Source organism: Aedes aegypti, chromosome 2, assembly GCF_002204515.2.
Source record: "Aedes aegypti strain LVP_AGWG chromosome 2, AaegL5.0 Primary Assembly, whole genome shotgun sequence".
In the NCBI taxonomy this organism is placed as follows: Eukaryota; Metazoa; Arthropoda; class Insecta; order Diptera; family Culicidae; genus Aedes; species Aedes aegypti.
The window spans coordinates 14,431,349-14,456,374 of record NC_035108.1 but is presented as its reverse complement, the minus strand read 5'-3'; the positions used below and the strand labels follow the sequence as shown (position 1 = coordinate 14,456,374).

Here is a 25,026-nt window from a genome sequence, read left to right as displayed (position 1 = left end):
CAGATACGTGTATTTCGATCTTAATGTCGTAAGGATGACTTCTGTGTCGAGTACTATACTCGAGTTCATCGATGGAATCGTTTGAAATAACGCTTACCCTTTACACTTGCGCCACTTCAAGTGGAACCATGGAGCATGTGTCTTCCAACCAGCTGATATGTGCGGCCAAGAGTCGCAGGTTGCTTGGGCGGGAATCAAATTTCTCCCGCTTTTTCGACGGAGGCGACACACCTTTCCTCTGTTCAAGCCGGAACGCAGTAGGCCGGCATTTAGTAAGGCGGAAAAGTTATTCACACATCAATTAGGATGAGCAGAACAGCGATGATGAGGACGATGGTTAGGGCAGTGCACTTGTTTCGTGGGAAAATTTCGATGCAAAATTGAAACTCACAAGCGTGACAAGGAAGGAAGGTCGATTAGCTTTATTCAGAATTGTTACATTCTAGTGCTTCAGAGCATTTTGAAAAGTGCAACCGAAAGACCATCTGTTGGATGCAGATCGGGTGAAATTGGATCAGGTCCTCCGAGTTTGGCCAAGGGGTTTCCTACTGCTCGTACGCGGAATAATGTCCGATGAAGATGATATTCTTGGTCGAGCGCTTCCGGATCAGATATAGGAAGGGTCGATCGACGTAGAAGTTCGGGTAGCCGGCGCGTCCCACGGCTTGGGTTTCTGTGAAGTCAAGAATCAAATGTAATGGACGTTTTTTTAAATCCATTTTATGTGAATTTTCTTTATCTAATCTATCTAAAAGATTGTGGTTATTTGGTGAAGTGGAGAAGACCATTTTGTATTACAATACAGCTGGATTCCGTTTTTGACATGCTCCGTTTTGGCATTAACCTTTACGTCCTAACCTATTTTTACAATTTTTTTTTATATATTTCTTTATTAGTATCATTCCAAACATTACATTCATTTCTTATATCTAGGTGTTCTGTGTTATTAGACAACACTATCATCCTAATTTGGTAAAACAAATTTAAGATTTTATAAACATTTTGTTAACAACATATTACATTTCATTTGCCGTAGCAGTTCAGATTTTTTACAGGTGACTTGATTTCACCTGCTTATAAGAGAAAAAAAAAAGCTTTGAATATACTTAACCTAACTTAACCTAAACATATAACGCATAAATCGTGGCAATAGAAGATTGTAACGATTTTTGCCTGAAATTATTTATTATTTTATTAGACATTTGTTCCAATGTTACAACATTGGATATTCTAAGTAACTCATTGGTACTATACCAGTGAGGAAGTCTCAGAATCATTTTCAAAATTTTATTTTGAATTCTCTGCAGAGCTTTCTTCCTGGTACAGCATACAACATGGCTGGCCTGAAAATTTGTTCGAATATCAAAAGCTTGTTCTTAAGACAAAGTTTTGATTTTCTATTAATAAGGGGATAGAGACATTTTACATATTTATTACATTTGGCTTGAATGCCCTCAATGTGATTTTTGAAAGTTAAATTCTTATCTAGCATGAGCCCTAGATACTTAACTTCATCTGACCAATTTATTGGAACCCCTCTCATCGTGACAACATGTCTACTTGAAGGTTTCAAATAAAGAGCTTTTGGTTTATGTGGGAATATTATTAGTTGAGTTTTGGAAGCATTAGGAGAAATCTTCCATTTTTGCAAGTATGAAGAAAAAATATCCAAACTTTTTTGCAATCGACTGACACGCAGGCTTCGACCTTTGGCGGAGAGGCCTGTGTCATCCGCAAACAAAGATTTTGGACATCCCTGAGGTAACTCAGGTAAGTCAGATGTGAAAATATTGTATAATATTGGTCCCAAAATGCTGCCTTGAGGAACACCAGCTCTTACAGGAAGTCTTTCAGATCTGGAGTTCTGATAATTAACCTGAAGTGTACGATTTGACAGATAACTTTGAATTATTCTAACAATGTATGTTGGAAAATTAAAGTTTTTTAATTTTACAATCAAACCTTCATGCCAAACACTGTCGAATGCTTTTTCTATGTCTAGAAGAGCAAGACCAGTAGAATAGCCTTCAGATTTGTTGGAACGGATCAAATTTGTTACACGTAAAAGTTGATGAGTGGTCGAATGTCCATGGCGGAATCCGAACTGTTCATTGGCAAAAATTTAATTTTCGTTGATGTGAGCCATCATTCTGTTCAAAATAACCTTTTCAAAAAGTTTACTGATGGAGGAAAGCAAACTGATTGGACAATAGCTAGAAGCTTCTGCAGGATTTTTGACTGGTTTCAAAATTGGAACAACCTTAGCATTTTTCCATTTGTTAGGAAAATATGCTAATTGAAAACATTTGTTGAATATATCAACTAAAAATGATAAGCTACTTTCTGGAAGTTTCTTGATGAGGATGTAGAAAATTCCATCATCGCCAGCTTTTATATTTTTGAATTTTTTAATAATAGTTCTCACTTCTTCCAAATCAGTCTCCCAGGCATTTTCGAAAACGTTCTCTTGATTGAGAATATTTTCGAAGTCCTGAGTAACTTCATTTTCAATTGGACTAGTAAGTCCTAAATTAAAATTGTGCACATATTTTTACAATAATTTTCGTGATGTTTAGGCTATAAGTTACATAATTATCAGCCTATTTCAATGACACAACACCACAACACTATTCAGTTTTTAAGACGCGAATGACCTATATGATTAAAGCGTCTTTAATGTATAAGCACATCTTTCGTGACCTGTACTTAGTACCGTAAAACGGGGTAACTTTGATAGTTTTTTCGAAGAAAACTTGAATATTGATGCATGCTGTTTTAAAGAATTATAATTTATATTTTTTTAAAACAAGTACTGGCATCCTAGCTATCGATTACAGTCGATAGATTGCCAAAAGATTTATTTTGAATGGATATATGATTTTTCATATGAACGAAAGTTGGTTTTCTGTTTTGGGGTAACTTTGATAATAGAGTATGGATCGAGTGCTTCGTGAAGCCCAAGCAGGACAGTTTTTACATTCAGAAATGGAATAGTGAAGAGTGAAAAATGAAAAAGTGATTTGTTTGATTTGTGTCCTTAGTACTGTTGGTTTTTGGCTGCCCTAAGTTCACCGAACCATCCGGAAGTGACAGGCAGCACATAAATTTAGAGAATCAATCCGGTAAGTTTATTCCAGTATGATACTTTTTCTTTTGTGAGCCTTCCGGATCGTTTTTGTCCGCGTCGTGGAACTTCTGTTATTTTCGGAGTTTGATAATTATGTTCAGATTGCGCATTCTGTCCGGGCGGGTGTTACGCAACTAACAATCGGTTGTGGATGCTTCTTAACCGTTCGATGACCCTGGAGGGATCGATTCTGCTTTTCGTATAATTTTGAGCAGAAAAACCGACTGTGTTATCCTAGGGTGTTTAGTTCGAACGCGCTTCCTTTCGTTTTTCGATTATCTAAAAATACAGTACCACCCAGTACAGTTTTTCAATGGGCACAGTACAGTTTTTCAATAGGCGTGATTTTTTTTTACGCGTATCGTTATTTTATACAATCCGATGACCCTGGAGGGATCGGTTTTGCTTTTTACTGGTTATTGAGCGAAAATATTACTGCACATTCGACAAACATTTCGCGAAATACTATTTATACTATAAATAAGCTATTGTTTTCTCTTTTGATTGCCGGCATTCAAAAGATTTATTTGAAAATGCTTAAACAACAAATATTTATGGTCTATCGCCAGCTTTCTAGGCGAATCCTGATAATATACCTTCCCCAACCTCCAACTCCGTAGCACTTATGAGGGTGTCGCTGAGTCGGTGGCCTCTCATTAAGTAAGTGCTACATCAACATTTCCTTCCCCTATCCCAAGTCACGGTAAAGATGGGCGTGGCCGGGAATAGTGATATTCATGCTTTTAGTATTCTTGTTTATGATTTGAACAAGGTATACTCCCCTGCCTTGTTCTTGAAAGTAGTCAGGATGAGATTATTAAAAAGAAACATGAATGTTGCTAGTATCCAATCTACGAAGTATACCGTAACTACGCTAACGCTAACGCTAACTTTGATAATAGAGTATGGATCAAACAAACTTGAATGAATAACGAACATTTGTAGGGCATTGCATACCTCTAGGCGTTTGACGTTATATGGAAATTTCTGACTTATATTACAAAAATGATCCCAGTTTGTGAAAATGCTTATCGCTAAGAGATTTGAGTCCGTATTCAAGTTCTATGATAACTAGGCTGTCAAAGATAAGTGACCAAAACTGCATCAAATAGTGATCGTAGAACAGATTGTTTGTAAGCGTTTCGAAAATGCTATAATTGTGTCAATTTTAAAAATTCGTATAAAAAACCTCAAATGTTCTTGATTTAAATGAAAACCACTCTTACATGAAGTGTCATACTAATATTCTTTAGTTCTGCATTCGTTTTGCTTAACTAGTCAACAGAAATTATGATATTTCGTTTAGTATGTGATGGGTTACGCACTATCAAAGTTACCCGCTTTATCAAAGATACCTCGTTTTACGGTACCCCAGTCGGACGATCGGTTCCTGATATATACGGATGTTCCGTGGGGTCTGTCCGAAAGTCATTTGATACATTTCCATAATTATCACACCAAACACACCAAACTACAGTTTTTGTAACTGAATCGTAAACCATTAGTATTCACCGGCTCTTTCAATTCATTTCAAATGATTCTGGTCGAATCTGAATTGATCAGCACAAACCATATCATGCGCCAATTCAATCATCAAGATTTTACGCCGGGACAGCTGAAGCAAATATGACCATCTGTCAACTAATCAGGGCCCTTCCAATTATATTTCAGTTAAATCGGCTAGAAATTTACATGAATCTGCCACGAAACAAACCCAGCTACGCTCAACAATCACGCAACCGAGAGAACGCTCCACATTGTTGACTGCTCTTTCAATCACTTCTCGATGAAACCGCCAAACGTCCAAGCGATTCTGTGATGTACACATTTTGCGCAGAACGTGTTCATTAGACCTGTTCATATTTAAACAAATGTGTGGAAATCTACCGGTCAAGCAGTATTCGGAATGTTCATGCTAAGAGCAATGTCTGGTCAAATTTTCAGCTCATTTGATAAAGTTTTCAGTATGCTTCAAGTTGAAAATGTGTTTTTGGGCTTATTTCAAGGTTTGAAAAATCATAACTAGCATGTGAAAAATCAAAACCACTTGCTATTACCACTATTTGAAAGCTAATTTTATTCTGTTAAAGTTTGTCGAACACGCTAACAAGATTAAATTGAGTTTTAACATTGTTTGATCCAAATTTGTACTCCGCAGTACCCAGAAATTACAGTTTTCTCAATTAGCGATGGGCGATTTTGAATCGATGTTCCGGAGATCGATTTTTTCGTTCCGATTAATCGATTTTTTGATTCGATGTTAGGAGCACTCAAAATCGAGTGAATCGATTTTCTTCATTCGATTTTTTGTTTCGATCGAAAAGAATAAAATCGATTAGAATTTTTTAATGAGTTGATGAAATTAACACCTAATTATGAATCAGACTTGAATTGTTTAATGTATAATTTTTAATCTCCAACGTATTTCAATTGAAGGAATTTAAAAACCATATAAAATTGCTTTTGATCTTATTTTGAGACCATGTTTTTTGTAAATTTTCATATCCTCTTGCAGATCGAATCAATTGAAAAACATCGATTCAAATGATTCGATTAAATCGGTGAATCGATTCGACATATTAAATTTGAATCGATTCAGTGACATCGATGTTCGGGTCAAATTTACCCAACGCTATTCTCAATATACATGGTATATAAAACATGCATTGGTATTATTTTTTCAGGCCCTAGTCAATGGGAATCAAACATAATACAGGGGATAGGCAAAATGATTGAGATAGGCAAAATTTTGCCTAAATTCAAATGCTCATAACTTTATGAAAAATTGATGAAATTGGATGCATCCGGAAGCATCCGACGGCAAATTTGGTCTACTTTTAGGAACTTGCTTGGCCATGCATATTGGCCACTGGATATCGGAGATGTTCCGGATCTTCCGAGGTCATGTCTAAATATCATTTTTTCTGTCGCTTGTATTTTTGAGCGGTGTAAAGTTGGATAGATGTTTACTATTTTCCTAGAAACTAGAACTAATAGGAGGTTGAATGCCGCCGGACGCATCAAGATTGGTTCGAAATCTTCAGAAATATGACCATTTCCGTAAAATGGTTCTGGAAAACATGGTCAGTCATGTTTGTATTCCCAATTATGTAAATACTATCCGCAACTATATCCAAGTGGGCGCTAACCTTAAAAATGATGTTTCCAGCAACATATCCAGAACCATTAGATGTATAGTCCACTTTATAGAAGGTTCCAGGTGCCCTGGGGGAAGTGGTCAATTAGGAACATATCTGGAACCATATCAATATGCGCATCAAACTTCATGATTTTCAAAGGTTATTCTTTCCGAAGCATTTCCAGCATCACCGGCTGCCATAACGACTCTATAGTAGGTTGCAGGTGCCCCCGGGGATGTGGCCAATTCAAAACATGCCCGAAAACACATCAGTATGAGTATAAACAGCAAGATTTTTGAAGGCTATGCTACAAGAAGCATTTACAGAGCAACATATTTATATAACCACTGTATAATAGTTTCCATGGGCTCTGGGGGATGTGGTTATGTTCCGAATTGGCCACATCTCTAGGAGCCCATGGAATCTACTATAGTGTGGTTATTTCATCTTGTGGTTCTGAAAATGCTCCTCATCCTCCAAGTCACATGGATCCTACTATTCATGGTAGAAGGTGATTCTTAACATGGGAACGGCCAAATTGGCCAAATCCCCCGGGCACCTGGAACCTACTATAAAGTAGTCATGGCAGCCGGTGGTGCTGGAAATTCTTCGGATAGCATAAGCTTTGAAAACCATGAAGTTTAATGCCCATATTGATATGGTTCCAGATTAATCCAGATTCCTAATTGACCACTTCCCCCAGGGCACCTGGAACCTTCTATAGAGTGGTCTATGTATCTAATGGTTCTGAATATGCTGCTGGAAACATTTTTTCTAAGGTTGGTGCTCACTTGGATATAGTTCTGGGTAATATTTACATAATTGGAAATACACACATGACTGACCATGTTTTCCGGAACCATTTTACGGAAATGGTCATATTTATGAAGATTTCGAACCAATCTTGATGCGTCCGGCGGCATTCAACTTCCTATTAGTTCTAGTTTCTAGGAAAATAGTAAAAATCTATCCAACTTTACACCACACAAAAATACAAGCCACAGAAAAAATGATATTTAGACATGACCTCGGAAAATCCGGAACATCTCCGGTGTCCAGTGGCCAATATGCATGGCCAAGCAAGTTCCTGAAACTAGACCAAATTTGCTGTCGACTGCTTCCAGATGCATCCAATTTCATCAATTTTTCATGAAGTTATGAGCATTTGAATTTAGGCAAAATTTTGCCTATCTCAATCATTTTGCCTATCCCCTGTACATTTATGAATTCATTGACCATCAACAGATTACATGTTACTAAAGGCAATAAATTACAATAAATGCCCAAAGATCGAGCACCGCATCGCAACCTGATGATTGTTAAATCATACATGACACATGCACAACTAAATTTACTCTAAATTGAGTGAAATTTTGACCAGAAGTTCATTTCGCACTGAAAAATCAAAGTATTGGTTGATTGGGGAGTTTCCAGACATTTTTCAAAATATGAATAGGTCTAGTGTTCATCTTTCGTCACCCACTTTCTAAGGTGATGTGACAGCCGAGAAAGCTCGGGCGTGTAGCGCGAGATCAAATCCCGTTTAGAACTTTTTTTTATATGTTCATTTAGTTTGATAGCTAATTATAGCTCATTTTCAAACCAGCAGCAATGTAATTTTAAGATCGCACATAAATATCCATCATATATGATGGAGTCCTTTTGTTACATTCGACTCGCTATAATTTTACAGGTTTCGTGCGTACTGTGTTATACATATTGAGTTATTTCTGGTAACACAAGGTCATTTACAAATTCTTCTGGGATGTTCTGAAGCCGATTCAAGGACCCTTGAAAAGGATATCAATCCGATGATCCGATCCTTAACAAGTATTTCCGAGATGTGACAATGAATTAAAATTTATCTTTGAATTTAGAGAAATATGCCTGACCACAAAAAAAAAATCATCAGCATTTCATTTTCAATATTCGATTTGTAAAAACAAACTGTTATATTTAGATACACTACAATTTTGTACAAATTTTCGATTCGATTAAATTCGTTCGTGTATTTTTTTCCTGAGGTAAAGGTTAATTTAAGATAATCAATTTTGTATTGTTTAACAAAATATGGAAAGATATTTTGTCATCAATATTTATAAAAATATTATGTTTTCTTTTCTTTTTACCTGTTATAGTTTTCCTGGAAATGATGATTATTCTACTAAGGTCGAACTTTTGCCCACCTTACTTTAATACAGAACATAGCCATTAAGGGGTGCTAAATATACCATGCCCACACAGTTACGGATCACCCACAGTGACGGATCACTTTGGCGTTCAACATCGTATAACTCGCTCAAAACATAAACGTTGACGTAAAACATATTTTTCGCATGTTATACTATTTGTCTTCTACCATTTGTAATGTTAAGCACAACATTCAACCGCTAAATAACGGTGTATTTGACAAATGTTTAGTTGGTACCACACAGCTATCATTATATGGTCGTTTTCTGTAAGAAGTGCCGTCAGCATTCATAAGCTCCCACAGGTGGTAAAATTTAAATGTTATAACATGTTTATGCTCGTTCGCTTTGATTTAGTATGAATTCATCTTTGGAAAACATTTGACTTGAATTTTTATTCAAAATACCGAATATTAGCACTTCTAACTAGTGATCCATAATATGGACCAGGAAATGATTGTTTACCACGGTTATGGATCACTTCCAAAGAATGTAGATTTCTGCTATTTTATGCATTGGATTCAACATTTTCAGACAATAGCACTAAGGATAAAACTGATAAAACATCAAGGTGTGTAAATTTCATATTTTAGCAGACAAAAATGGGTGTAAAACTTGGTGTGGAGCGAAAACAGTTCATGTCTCAGTTACTACAATGCAGTATCACAATAAAAAGGGCATTTTACCCTTGTTTCCAGCTCCAACACTGTTACTTTTTGCAGTAATATATGACACATTGTCAAATTTCGCCATACCATGCAATACAAATGCATTGAGTTGAAAATCTCTTGATGTTGCGCACTGATCCGTAATATGTCACAATTTGATCCATAATATGAAAATTGATCCATAATATGGTTTTCAGGAACCGATACAATTTTCAATTGTTATGCAATCCTATGTAAATATTACACTCAAAACAGTTTACTAACCGAAGTTCCAATTTGAAACGATTCGATTCGTGCTTTTAAATTACAATTTAACATTTTTCATGTCGTTTTATTGAATTTTATAGGTTGGACTCCACACTATTTGATCCATAACTGTGGGGTCATTAGGTATGTAATTGCTTAGTTAGCGTTGCTGAATCCACTGCCGCTTTGAAAAATATCATAGCAAGCTAAGGAGTGTGGACTCGAATATTTAGGTTGTTCAAATTGTACACAATCTTGTCTACGAGTGCTAACCGTTGTTTGTTTGTTTGTTTGCCTCGTAGGAAACCACATCCAAAGTGGACTCTAAAAATGCTTCACACAAAGCATCATCAATTCCATGCAGACGATAAAGCCATTAAACGGAATAATCAGAAAGTTGCAGGTCGTATGTTAATTAGAAACATATTTAAGTAAGGTTGTGAAATACTTCTGCATAATTTGAACCAAGCACAACTTTTTTTAAACAGTTGGCAGTTTTTGTGCTGTATAAATTGTATAATTGTTTTTAGCGTGACGAAATCATGACCGAACATTCCTAGGCATACTCGGATCATTTTCATGAAAATTATTGTTTGATAGCAGCCTGGCTGCTTGTTGATTTTCAGTTCGCATCCCTCAGATAGCAAGTATTGTTTTTGATAAGGACTGTTCATTTTATAAAGTGGACACTTTGGACATGCAATATCTTTTTAATTTATCAATGAAATCGAAATCGGTTTTCTGTACATCGTTCGACTAATATTGTACAATGCTGTGATAATAAAAAAGTTACCAAAATAATATGATTTCACACTAATAAGGCACAACGTTTAGAACGGTCGATTTTTGGAGGTTATCAAAATCAAGGATTATTAAAAATCGGCAGGAAAATTCGACAATTTATATTTTTTATTTTCAAAAAATGGTTGTACTTAGAAAGCATCATCAATTAGAAGCTTGCTAAAAAATATCAAGTTATTTTTGGAGAAGCAATTTTGCAGATATCATAAAATCATTTTTTATCAATTTTTTTTAAAGAAAAATATCTTAAATTTAAATGGAACTGATATGAATAGAATTTTAAGGTTTAGAGTACGTCCAGACGGAAGTAATAATATAGTATTTATAATGAAATAACTTACGCCTTCATAGAGTTGCTGATTTAGTCCCCACGTCATATTTTAAGCCCAATAGAAAAACAAATAATTTATTTTCAGAAGACCACTCAAAGCACAATGACAATCATCAAGATTGGGAACACTGCTTGAATTAAATCAAATTTATTTTGCATGTATTATTTTCAGAATGTGTTATTCTGAGACTACCTATCAAAATATTTTGAGAAAAACGCTTACAATTTGCTCTAGATCGATAAACATGCGTATATAATTTTAAAAGTATGGGATTTTTATATAAAACGACCATAAAGAGTAAATTTGGTACCCAAGAATGCGATTAAAACTCAAGATTTTGCTTTTTTTTATACATATATAGTTTCTTTAGTAATCTAAACCAGTTTTGAACACGCTTATTACTTTACTTTTTTGCTGGTAGTAAAAAGATGGTGTATCAGCAAATTTGACCATAAGGAATAGATCACTAAAGTGACTCAGCGTCAGGAACTGATGGAATATTATTGATGTTTTTAAAAGCTCTACCTTAAGTTGAATAGTAAAGGATACCAACATACAATTTGTTCATTAAATTTAGGATTTTTTTCATGCGAAAAATAATGCTTAAACTTGACGAACAGCTTTTCTTAGGAGTTTTTGCAAAAACTATTTAGTTCTTCAACCGAAAGCATTTTGTAAGTTTCTGTATTTTCATAACATTCTAGAATAATAGTTGAATGATACACAGAAAACCGTTTACGATTTCATCAATAAATAAAAAAGATATAGCATACACAAGGTGTCCACTTTATAAAATGAACAGTCTTTACACTGGATGTTAAAAAGGCATTATTTAACAATTTTAGTCAATATAAATGCAAGTTTATCATTTTGTTATGTGATTTATTTGCTTGATTTATTATGGAATTTAAACTTCATGTGATAAAGAATATAAAAGAAACGAAAGAAATTTGTATGGAGTACCTTAAAAAGGGGTAACATTAATCTGATTGACCCTTTACGTAAAAAGATCGAATCATCATGTTTCGTTGAAACATTTTCAATGCTTGAATGTTGCTGCTGCTCATGATTTTCATGATTATACTACCGGAGATTCATGCCTCACGTGAGGTTTGCAACTAATATAAGCAAGGAAAATGTTGTTATTACTGAAATTGACAATTCAGCAAAATAAATCTATCTATCTATATAAATAAAAATGGAATGGTGTTTGTATGTCACGAAATGACTTACGAACGGGTCAGCGGATCTGAATGATTCTTTCTCCGTTTTGTTTAGCACGGGTTCCGACGTGTTTGTGTGTATAAAAATCATAGGTGATTCACCGGGAAAGTCGGAAAAACGAGAATGCACGGAACTGTCATTTTGTATGGGACGATTCATAGCGTTTTTCAACAGCCTACTTGATGGCAAGACGAAGTTTGCCGGGACCACTAGTAAATAATAAAAAATAAATTACTGTTAAGCATACTGTAAAAGCATATGACTTATAAGCGTTTGGGCTTTATATTCGTGTTCAGAATGATTTTAGAAAGTAACGGCATTTTCAGTAACATGAAACATCAATAACATGGGTGATCAATGTTGCCTCATATTGACTGAATCAAAAACTCAATTAAAACATTTTTTTTTCAACGGTTTTATTAGGAATTCAATCAGATTACCACTTACTAGATTTCGATTACCTATTCGACTAAAGAACAGTTTCACGAATCATTTTGAAAATGATCGGTGCTCAGACAGGCATAAACATAAACTAGTAGAGTAAGGTGGGGCAAAAGTTCGACCTTAGTGGTATAATCAAAGTTTCCAGGAAAACAATAGCAGTTAAAACAAAACAAATACCATCCAGTGAAACTTCAACATATTGGCTATAATTTTGCTGAACAAACTTATGTCAAAATATTTACCCATTTTTAGTTATAACAGTTTCAAAATTGATTGTCTTATTTGAACTTTTGCCCCACCGGTGGGGCAAGAGTTCGAATCTAGTGTGGGGCAAAAGTTCGCTGGCTAAAACACAAAGTATCGATCCGTTTATGACAGGCATACTTTACACTAGAGATGGGCAAAACGGTTCATTTCAATGAATGGGTCCGATCCTAATCACTAATTTTAATGAACCGGATCTTTCGAACGGTTCAGTGGCTCAGTTCAGCGGCTCGCAAAAGAAAAGCGAACTGAACCGAGCGAACGAATAGAGAGCGGACATACGTCGTTCCTTTCGTATCTTTCTCTCTCATTCTTCATTCATGCTCAGAAACTCACGATACACTCGGTTGATTTCCCCTACCCGAACCAAGAGGAAGAAGCAAAAAATTTGCTTGCCATTCAAGCGGGCACCTTTTCTCTCAATATTACATCTTCCTGTGTGCAAGAGGGCGGGGCAAATTTGTCTGGCTATGTTGAGAGCGCACAGAACACGGTGTAACAAAAAAGACTTTGCTTGCATGTGTGGCGTGGCGCGCAAAACAAAGCACGTGCCAATCGTTGTTATAAAGCCGAGAAAAGAGCGAAGGAGAATTGGGGAAAATCGTTTCGTTCTTTTCCGGGTCACTTTTTATCTGATCCGTGTTGATCAAATGAACCGACTCTCGCCAAAAAAGAGCTACGGATCACTCGTTCTTTTGAGTGATCCAGATCTTTTAAATGGTTCCGATTCTTCTTGCCCATCTCTACTTTACACCAGTCGTTAACTTAAGTTTGACGAAAAATACACAATAAATTTTCATCAAAAAATTGGCCAAAACTGGGTTAATCGTAATATATCTAAAAATAGCAGTTTTTCGCAAAACTAAGTGGAAATGTAAAATTTTAGAGACAGTTTTCACACGATCAGACAAATTTAACTAAATTTGAAGATAATATGTGGATTTTAGGCAATTTGCAAATTTCCTTGTGATATTATACATGGGTCGAACTTTTGCCCCACTGATTCGAACTTTTGCCCCACTATAGGCCAAAAATTGTTTTCAAGCATTTATGCAAAAACTAATACACCTCAAAGCAACTTTATGGTAGGCCTAGAAACGCCCTTACAAAAAATATTGAAAAAGATTTTATCTTCAATTGGTTCCATGCAACGAAAGTTTGACCAAAAATTACAATATTCACGTCGAAAAACAACAAATAGCCATAACTTTTCCAAATCTCAATCGATTTTTATCAGTCAACAGCAAACTGTGTTCGCGAACGGTCGTGATACATTTACACTCGTCCGCTATCACCGGGTAGTTTTCGCGCGTTAGTGTTTTTCGACGCATTCGAATCGTCTAAGAGGACAGATTGAAAAAGATTTGAAAGTAAATCGATAGTGGCCAGTGAAAACCTGCAGTTCTGCCTATTGCCCTGAAAGTGCTTGATTCCCGAACCTGACGCTTTTCGGGCTCCGTACAGGGCCCCATTTTGAAGTGAGATTAGTGAACCACGTGTTTTAGCTGCGAGGTCGAAAAGCTGCTACCGCTTCGACGTAAGAGAAGCCGAGATTGAGAGAAGCTGAGAGAGAAACCCGTGAGTAATTTGAGAGTACATATAAGGTAATCCCCTAAACGCCGCTGAGCCAGCATGGAGCTGGCTTACGGCTTCCCGCCTCTTCCAGGGGACCCTGGGGGCCCCATAGGAGGAAGCGGAGGTATATCGAACCGTGTGAATGGTGAATACACTGGACCACGCTACCCTGGTTTCATGGATCGCGACGGCACTGCTGGACCACTGCAGTTCTTGAAAATGCAAGCAGTTTCTGGTTCAATTCCTCAAGACCCGTTTCTATTACGACTCTCCGTTGAGAAACATCTTGGAGAACCAATCGAAGGAGCATACAAGGAAAATCGGGGCATCTCGTATGTACTCAAAGTGCGAAGTCAGACACAGTTTAACCGGCTGCTAAAGATGAAAGCTTTGTGTGATGGCACGGCAATCGAGATAAAAGAGCACGATCAGTTGAACCAGCGAAAGTGCGTAGTCTCGAACTACGACTCCGTTGGTCTAACCGATGACTACCTCAAGGTCCAACTGGCTGCCCAAGGCGTCAAGGAAATCCACCGAATTAAAAGAAAAAATGCAGATGGTGTATGGCAAAATACTCCCACGATCATTCTTACGATCGCTGGTACGGTAATTCCGCCCCATATTGATTTTGGATGGAGCCGATGCAAAACGAGGAATTACTACCCGTCTCCAATGCTATGTTTCCACTGCTGGGAATATGGACACACGGGAAAGCGGTGCCCTCAGCAATTCAGAATTTGTGGACGTTGCAGTCAAACCCACCCGGAAGATCGAACAATTAATTCCTCTCCAGGCATATCCACGGAAGCTGCTGGCAACATCCCCGGTGTAAATAACTCGGTTACGGCAAATAGCGTGCGACCTTTATGCACAGAAGATCCTTATTGCAAGCACTGCTAAAGTAGCGATCATCAGGTTTCTAGCCGAAAGTGTCCGGCATATCTTCGGGAAATCGATATTCAACACATCCGCGTGGACGAAGGCACGTCCTACCCACAGGCTCGCAAGGTCTACGAAGCTCGTTTGGCATATGGCAGTAGCAAAACCGCATATAGTGGCGTAATTAACGCCAGCAAAGATGCGGAGAACGCTGAGTTGAGATCCGTTATCAAACAATTACAGGAGGATGCAAAATTGAAGGACAAGCGAATGGAGGAAATGGAACGCAGGCTGAGGAACACAAGCGTCAACGACCGAATACAAACATCGAAAAAACATGGGACTATTGATGATCTTATTCGGCAAGTTGCTGAACTCTCTTCTACAGTCTTGAACGAGCCCTGACGAAAAAGGACGAAATCATAGAAGCACAAAACAAGGAAATTGCGAAACTGCGTGCTGCTGACTCTGACTCCAATCCCTCCGCGTTTTCGATCCCTGAATCAGAAGTGTCCGAGGAACATATCAACCATAAGGATCTGCGTCTAAATCCCATTTCCAAGCAAATCGATGAGTGGTTCATCGGTAACTCTAAGAATACCGGTAGCGATAAAGAAACGCTGAAGAAGGTAAAGTCATCAGCGACTGGAAAACTTGACACCATGAATGAATCAGGTCACGAAACGGATTCAAGTATGAAATCCACCGATTCCAGACAGAGTACCACTACCATCAACAAACGAACCCATGCAAGTGGAACCTCTAGCGGCGAATCTTCAACTGCCTCTCCAAAGACAAAGCGGGCAACCAATACCCGCAAAGGGAAGGGTAGAGCCAATAAAAAGGACTAAGTTTTCCCTACATATTGCTCAGTCCTCCACAATACGGCCAATACCAAGTGAGTTCAAATTTTCTACATCATCTTCACTCCGCAATCCAGTGTCGAGGTAATAAAAAGAAAGGAGTCGACTGAGCAAACTCAAACCGCATCATTAGAACTACCAAGCTTTCAAACAGAAGAATCGACATCAGGGGCCAGAGACAGTCGGGGCCCCACCAGTGCGGATGCTACACCCCAACCGGAACTGGCGGACAACCCTCGACATCCTGGCGCAACTGTTGTCTCCGGGACGCATAAGGGACACTGCGCCTGTACCCCGGAATTCCCAACATACTATCCGGACAGCCAGGGCCCCGCCGGTGCGGAAGTTTTGGCTGTACCGGAACCGACGGACAACCTCTGGCATCCGGAAAGTGTTGAAAGAGGGACGCAAAAGGGACTTATGTCCTATTCCCCTAAGGATAACGTGGACATCAACGTCGGAGTCAAACCAGCCCCTAGAAGGAATCCTTTCAGAAGCTGTCGAAAACCAAATGTGTATAGCCCTCTCACGGAAGCGGAAGCAACCAACGCGGTCTGCTATGACATCCTTCACAGAACGCGCTATGGCCAATCCGTCTTGATAACACCTGGTACATCAACCGAGTGCCGATATCAACAGCGAAGAACTTCACTTCCGAAACGAAACATGCAGAAGCATCACGGGCAACCGAACCCAGCCGGTAAGTACAACAAAACTTCCACTTTTACAACTCATGATCGATTTGCCGCGAGAGAAACTGCAGCTAATTCTACTCCTGGGCACCCAGGGAACCCAAACCCGGGCGGTAAGTCTCATCCGGACCCTCAACTGCTTCCACATAGTCAGCCAATTTCTGCCATTTCTCATGGCGATGAATGCCACTCGCAATTGGTGGATGGCAGGCAACAGCCTGTCAGAGAAAATACCATATCCTTTTCGACTCACTCACAACAACGAGAAACTGCCTCCACTTTCGCTATACAGTGGAATATCAATGGATATTTCCACAATTTTCCTGATCTAGAGATGCTTGTTCATTCCATGCAACCCGTGGTAATAGCACTACAGGAAATTCATCGTGCAACACCCAGCATCATGAACAACACTCTAGGTAAGAAATACCAATGGTTCTCCAAAAGTGGCTCCAACATATATCATTCAGTTGGTATCGGTGTCTCAGCCGACTTAGCCGTTCACCAAATCAATGTAGATACCGATTTTCCCATAGTCGCCGTCCGACTGCAATGGCCTTTTCCGATCTCGGTGGTTTCGATTTACTTACCGAATGGAAAGTTACACAAACTGGAGAGTCAATTTAATGAGGTACTCAATCAAATTCCTGAACCGATGATAATTCTCGGTGACGTCAACAGCTACCATCGAGCATGGGAAAGTAGCAGCAATAACGTGCGAGGTTCTATTATTGCCAACATTGCCAGCCATAGAAACCTCACCATACTCAACGATGGATCACCTACGTTTTTCCGTGGCCATTCTGAATCCGCAATTGACATCTCTCTTGTGTCGGCTTCCATCACAAATCGGTTTTTATGGTCCGTAGATACCGACTTTCGTGGAAGTGATCACGCTCCAATCTACATAGTGTTAGAAAATACTATTTGTCCAGAGACAACGCGGCGGCCTCGGTGGTTATACGATAGAGCCGACTGGTCTGAGTTTCAGACAGAACTTGCTAACGAACTAGACGCACTATCCCTAACTTCAATCTCAGACCTCACCAACCTAATCTATAGAGCAGCATCCAACAATATCCCGCGCACCAGTCCTACTCCGGGACGTCGTGCACTTCACTGGTGGAACCAGGACACTCGAAACGCAGTGAAAGCTAGACGAAAATCCCTTCGGAATATTAAGCGAATAAGAAAAAAAACTACCAGAAGGTCATCCTGACAGGGCCTTCGCTCTGGAAACTTACCAAGCCGCCCGCAATACATGTAGGCAGGTGATTCGTGATGCTAAAGGAGAATCTTGGACAAAATTCCTCGATGGCATAAACGAAAATCAATCATCATCTGAGCTTTGGCGCCGAGTCAATAGCATCTTGGGAAAAAGACGCCACAAAGGAGTGGCTATTGAGATCGATGGCACAACTACAAGAGATCCACATCGTATAGCAAACGCCCTAGCGAACTATTTCTATGGCATTTCTTCATTTCAGCGATATCCCAATACTTTTCTCAAGCGACACCCATCCCTTGAAACGGCGATACAACAGTTCCAGGTTCCAGCTGACAGAGGGCAAGTTTTTAACTCACCATTTACAATGAACGAGTTGAATTACGCTCTAAAAAGGCCAATGGTAAATCGGTTGGCCCAGACGATATTGGTTACCCGATGCTCAATAATCTTCCTCCGAGCGGAAAGACCACCCTCCTCGCTATGATCAACAAAGAATGGATCTCTGGTACCCTCCCCGCTGATTGGAAACACAGCTACATAGTACCCATTCCGAAAAACTCTGGCCCCTCCAATATCGTAAGCAGCTATCGGCCGATAGCATTGACAAGATGCACAGCAAAAATAATGGAGAGAATGGTCAATAGAAGGCTCATGGAATTTCTTGAGGAGCATCATAAATTAGATAACCGGCAACACGCTTTCCGTCCCGGATTTGGAACCGGAACTTACATGGCCTCTCTCGGTCAGATTCTCAACGAAGCACTCAAAGAAGGACATCACATTGAAATTGCATCGCTGGACTTGGCAAAAGCCTATAATAGGGCATGGACACCCGGCGTGCTGAAAAAATTGGCTAGCTGGGGCATCACCGGCAGTCTGCTCACGTTCGTAAAAAACTTCCTCGACGGGCGAAGCGCACAGGTGCTTGTTGGAAACTGCAAATCCAATTCATTTGATGAAGAAACTGGCGTCCCACAAGGATCAGTGATTGCGGTCACGCTATTTCTTGTGGCCATGAGCGGTGTTTTCTTGGTTATTCCCAAGGGAGTCTTTATTCTAGTGTATGCTGATGACATATTGCTAATCGTCACTGGCATGCACCCGAGGAGCGTTAGACGAAAACTGCAAACAGCCGTTACTGCTGTCGCCAAATGGGCACAGGAAGCCGGCTTCGAAATTTCAGCAGAGAGTGCTAGACTCCATGTATGTAATATTAAACATGCTCCACCAAAGATTCCCATCAAGATAAATAAATGTCCAATACCTACCAAGAAGAGCATTAGAATTCTTGGCGTTAACATCGATGGACACTTAACTTTTCAAGACCATTTTGCCAAGGTCAAGGAGGCTTGTAAGAACAGGGTGTGTATGATCCGCAACATTACAAACCGGCGTACTCGAAGTAGCAGGGCAACTCGTCGCCGAGTCGCAGATGCCGTAATCAACAGTAGACTGTTTTATGGGATTGAAATCACCTGTCGGGAAATGCAAAATCTGGTCTCTACACTGTCCCCGATCTATAATAATACTGTCAGAGCACTATCGGGACTTCTCCCCTCTACACCTGCTTCCTCTGCCTGTGTAGAAGCCGGCATGCTCTCGTTTCGTCACAGGGCTACAATGACTTTATGCCACCGAGCAATCAACTACCTCGAAAAAACTAGGAGTGGTGGGCAAGTTTGCTTTCTCACTGAGCAGGCGAACCGCGCCCTAAACGATGTGGCCAGTTCCACGTTCCCCCGGTGGCGAGAGTTCACCGTGTTGGGCCTCGAAGCTGGAAGGCCAGAGAACCCGAAATCGACATGACCATGAAGTCTCTATTTCGTAAGGGTGGAAACCCGATGCAGGCCAAGCTGCAAGCTGAAAGAATTAGACGCCGTTACTCTAACGCGGATATCCGATACTCCGATGGCTCTAAGGCAAATGGTACCGTAGGAGTAGGCGTATTCAGTCCTGTCTGGAAAGCTCAATACAGTTTGCCAGGCCAATGCTCCGTATTTTCCGCTGAGGCTGCAGCACTGTTCAAAGCAATTGCGAAACCAAGTGATAAACCCATTTTAGTTGCTACGGATTCAGCCAGTGTCCTGTCAGCTCTGGAATCACCAACGGCAAAGCACCCCTGGATTCAAGCGATACAGAACACCATAAACGACAGAAATAGAAGAATCACTTTGACTTGGGTCCCGGGCCACACTGGAATACACGGTAACGAACAGGCAGACATACTGGCCAACCTTGGTCGGTCAAGTCGCCGTCTATATCAGAAAGTACCTGCAGCGGATGCCAAAATATGGATCAAACATGTTATTGAGAATGCCTGGGCAGAAGAATGGCGCGCCAACCAATTCCTGTTTCTCCGAAAAATTAAAGCAAGTACGGAAGCCTGGGAAGACAGAACCAACTGGAAGGAGCAGGTCGTGCTTTCGCGACTTCGTACAGGACATACGAGGGCCTCACACGGCTTCTCCAGTAATTCATCGTTTCGCAGAACCTGTGAGACATGCGGAACTCGTAATACAGTGGAGCACATTCTATATGAGTGCCCCACTCTCGAGCATCTTAGAACCCTCTATCAGATGGGAAGCATCAGGAATGTGCTTCAAAATGACCAGGCAAGTGAAACCAAACTTATTTGTTTTCTAAAGGATGCAGGCTTATTTGCACTAATTTGAGTCTCCTTAAACTATTTCCCAAACAGGAATCAAACTACCCAACCCCGCCGGGTGCAGTCCCCCGCTGGGACATGCATTTCGTGAGGCAATGACGAAAATAGCAATTACACAACGGTCACCGGCCCCGGGCATGAAAATGGATCATCAAACGGAAAACTACTTTACACCCCTAACCCAAACCTATTTTCCTAAATCTTCTACCTCAATATCCTTTCACCCAATATGAATGCCAGAATTGTTATATTTTTTGTAATACTAAACTCTGTACCAGACTAGAGAATACCCTTAAGGTACCTCTAGCGTGCAATATTCGTCAACCGAGATGAACCAGCCTCAGGCTAAAAGTCTCGTTAATAAAGATAATAATAATAATAATAATAATAATCGATTTTTATGATATTTGGATTCAAAGTTCTTACTTGAATAGCATTCGAACCACCATGACATTTATAAGAATTGTTTTGAATTGAGCTAGAAATCTCAAAAAGAAACTCTTACCCCACTCGAACTTTTGCCCCACTTTACTCTACTATAGTATAGAACTTTTAGAACAAAAAACACAATAAAAGTCTAGAGCGATGGGTACCAGTACTCGTTTTATAATATGACACTTTTAACATATATATTCTCAAATATTTTTATGAAATATGAAAAAACTGATCAATATTATCCAGAATGACGGTAATCGAAATTTAATTGTGCAATTTAAACCAAACTTTATCCCATGGGTGTAGCCGGGTTCTCTGTCGGGGGTGGTGGGGGTTGTTTGGATAATGGTTTTGTGGTGAGATACCTCAAAATTTCATTCGCAAATACAACATCTGCATTCGTTTTGCATAAAATTATGAATTATGAAAGACATCACCCCTTCCTTTTTCATTCATAGCGAGCAAAGTGCATATATATTGATTCAATTTGAGTAGATGAAAAAACCGAATTTAGTACTATACCATTTAATTCCACTAGAGTTTGTATCTTTTGACAAATACGCGTATTTCGATCTCAACTGTAAGGCCGTCTTCAGTGTCTTGTACTAGACTCGTGTACTAGTACACGACACTGAAGACGGCCTTACAGTTGAGGTCGAAATACGCGTATCTGTCAAAGGATACAAACTCTAGTGGAATTGCATGACAAAGAAATAAGTTCTAAAGTTGTATTTATTTATATATACACTAAACAGCTAGAAGATTTTTTTATCATTTGAGTTATCTGTTTTCTGTCTCCTGTAGCAAAATATATAAATTTCAAATATTTTTTTCTGGAAATCGAAAATGAGATGAGAATTACACAAGAAATCCAATATCAGTGCTGACCCCGTCCTGACGACCACCGATGGAACGGAAGGACCAATAGATTGTCAAACATTGTGACTAGAGAGCAATAAATCCTCTGTTTTTATATAATTGTCATGGAAACGTGTATATATTAGCGGAATAAGGTTAGTTGGTGAAATGATCCATGACATAATCACGCCTTACCAATCTCGCGGTATTATTCAATCACTGTTGAGAAGAAAAATAACTTACCTGTTGCCGCGGCACCCTCCGTACCCCTTTCATCGACCTTGATAAACGTCGTCTGTCGGATCTCTCCGATACGCGACTTATCCCGCTCCAACAAGTCCAGATCCAGCTCCTCGAACAACGCCGTCAGCCCCATGTTCTTCAACAGCTCCTGCGCGTCAATCTTCTTCCGCATCGTAAACTTCGGCATGGCTAGCTGGACCCGTTCCAAGCTCAGCCGTTCGTTGATTTTTTCATATAAGGCCACTCCCATATCCCGAACCACGTTTTCCAGTGACGATTTCTTCATCGGCAGTACGATCACCATCGACAGATCGGTTCCCTCTTCGTAGAGCAACTCCACCGCTTGGCAGCCGTGATCCGGCAGATTGGCGTACAGAACCTGCTCTTGTTTGAACATCATATCAACCGGATGGTCTCCATTGACAAAGTGGAAGGTCATCGATTCGGTATCTGCGGCACTGAATGGGACTTCCCAGGAAGCATTCAGCACAACCACGTTCAACAGCATCAGATCATTATCCACGCGTACATCGTCAGCCTGCATGAAGTCTTTGATCATCCCGTTTGTCGCTCGGTTCACCCAGCTGTTAACCTCGGCGGCAACCTTCGCCTGGTCATGGAAATCTGCCACATCGATCTCGGCTCCGAACGACTCCTTGAACAGAGGCGCAACTTGCGGTTTCAGATTGGCGTCGACGTGATACACTTTGGAGAGCATCTTGAAGGTCGAAGTTCCTGCGGTGGTTTTCGCATTCAGCGATTGCAGGAAACTACGCAGATTGGTTGTGGCGTGGTTTTTATCTGCTGGCAAGTATAAACATTGTTGCATGACCGGAGCCACTTTATTGCCGGCAAATGGATAGAACATCGACAGAGACGTTTGGATGGAAACGGGTGAGATAACGACATTTTCCGCCGGGTTGTAGGCTTGTTTGAAGAAATCACACGTGAAACTGGTCGTTGATGTGGTGTATTCTGAAATTCAACAGTGCAGCAATTATATCGTGAAAGAGTTTAATTACTCATCGTTACCTGATAACTCAGCTGAGATCCTTTCGATCACTAAAAACGCGAAAAATAATACCCACTTCATCTTTTCTTTCAGCAATTCACTACTCGTTGGAACTGAACTGCTTCGACAATCGATCGTTACTGCCGACGGCGGCTCCTTAGCAGATCGAGATAGTTCTAATCTCTTTTGTTGATTTTTATTTGGTTTCTATACGGCACACTGATAGTGAATGCAATGTTACATGATTGGAAATCCCAACTGCATTGCATTGAATCGTTGTCTTCTTCTTTCATTAGATGGATGTACGGTTCCACATGAACAAGTTATGCTTCGAACTATTTTATAATTTGTTATAGGGCTGATACCCGCCACTTTTTAATTGAAAACTGTCCACATTGGCCACCAAGCTGAGTGAAGCTAAATGATGGGTGATAGTTATTATTGTTTAAACTTAAGATTATCGGTTGCATTCAAAATAGTCAGTCTTTTTCCGTAGCACAGGGCGAATCAATACAATATGCGGAAGTGCAATGAGAAGGTTGGGGTTGGCGTATGAGATTCGTAGAAATAAACGTTTCAGAGATGTATTAAGTCATAAACTGTTGTATCCCAGTGTATTATAGATATTCATCTCGGCTACGAGAGCTTGGTGCAAAATGCATGTTTTACGCATGGAAAAGATGAAGTATCGAGTCGTCTTGAATGAGTTCAGCGGTATGAACGTCTGAGGATTGGGAAAACTAAAAGTATCAATAAACGGTTCATAGACGAAGGGTCGAAAAACAAAACGTCGAAAGGATAGAAGGTCGAAAGTTAAAAGGTTGAATGACAAAAGGTCGAAAATTATTTGCTTTGTTTGGGGTTTTCTTCGACTCTTCGATCCTTTCGGCCTTTTGTCTTTCGTGCTCTTATATGCAATGCTAGATAGCGTAAAAGAATGTTTTATTTGTTTTAACAGTATGTGCACTAGGGTGTGGCCTATTTTTCGAAAATTCTCAAAACCTAAATTTCGTGTATTCAACTGAATCCAAATCACATTAAAAATAAACCTCAAATGCTCATCCAAAAATATTAAGATTTAGAGGTGGCGACTTGAAGGTGATTTTTCAAGTTCTTAAGTTTGATGTTCTACAAACTTTTTATGAATATAATTTTGAAGGATGATGCTTAAAGCTTTAAATTGGTTAGAAAATAAAAAAAGTTATGAAGACTTCAGTGCAGGTCATGATACAAATATGACCTGCACTAAAGTCTTCATAACTTTTTTTTTCTCACCAATTTAAAGTTTTAAGTATCATCGTTCAAAATTATATTCCTAAAAAGTTTGTAGAATATGAAATTTGTCTGACATCGAAATTTTACTTTAAATAAATTCATCAGTTCTTTCATTAGTAGGTAATTCCACAAGTGATTCCAATAGATATTTAGCTGTAGGTTTCTTACAGTACTTCATTTAAGAATACTTCTTGGAACTCTTTGATTATTAGGATTTCAACAGAAACATTCATAAAGATTTCTCTATGTGTTCTTTAGGAGTTTTCCCATTTCCTCCGAGATTTGCAATAATGACTAAGGATTAGGATGTCCCATTTTTCCTCGACCATCAAGAATTTGAGCTCCCCCTAAATCCATAGTTGCCTTTTGTTATTCATATATTTCCTGCAAAGTTTCAGCGCAATCCATTGTAATCTCGAGCATCGCAATGAGTTTTAGAAAACTAGTACCTTTGTACATGAAATTGCATCTTGCATGCAAGAAACATCTACTCAGTGTGCGGTGTCAAATGAAAACAAACATTGTTACAGTTCAGGTTCTTTACCCTATGAGAGAGGCTCTAGCTGGTAGAGAATATGAATATGAATATGAATATGAATATGACGAAGCAGCGTTCTCATACTGCTGTTTGTCAACTCTTAGAGAGAAGCAATCGACATCATTATTGAGATTGTAAATTGATATTAGTTTTATTGTTCTCAAAAAAGGCTTAGATTATGTTTAATTCACTGTAAGAACTTTAACAAAAACGTATTGAAGTATTCCAATTTTTAAACTTTCAAGATACTGTCGACTCTCCACATCTCGATATCGATGGGACCATCGAGATATCGAGATATAGAATATCGAGATGTGAAGAATCGACT

General features: G+C 39.3%; 1 protein-coding gene across 1 annotated transcript; it reads right to left on the bottom strand.

Moving 5' to 3' along the window:
• Positions 1–396: 396 nt before the first annotated feature.
• Positions 397–23,115, bottom strand: LOC5575764 (leukocyte elastase inhibitor). Its single transcript, XM_001662133.3, has 3 exons — positions 22,906–23,115; positions 21,874–22,848; positions 397–673 (listed from the first exon to the last, which is right to left on the bottom strand). The coding sequence occupies exons 1-3, from the start codon at positions 22,964–22,966 to the stop codon at positions 546–548; spliced, it is 1,164 nt and encodes a 387-aa protein (XP_001662183.2). The 5' UTR covers positions 22,967–23,115; the 3' UTR covers positions 397–545.
• Positions 23,116–25,026: the final 1,911 nt, after the last annotated feature.

Excerpts from the sequence above, each read along its gene's own strand:
- LOC5575764 (XM_001662133.3), bottom strand. The coding sequence starts at position 22,966 with ATGAAGTGGGTATTATTTTTCGCGTTTTTAGTGATCGAAAGGATCTCA. Across the intron at positions 22,849-22,905 it reads GATCTCAGCTGAGTTATCAG|AATACACCACATCAACGACC; the intron begins GTAACGATGAGT and ends GTTGAATTTCAG. Across the intron at positions 674-21,873 it reads GGAGGGTGCCGCGGCAACAG|AAACCCAAGCCGTGGGACGC; the intron begins GTAAGTTATTTT and ends TTGACTTCACAG.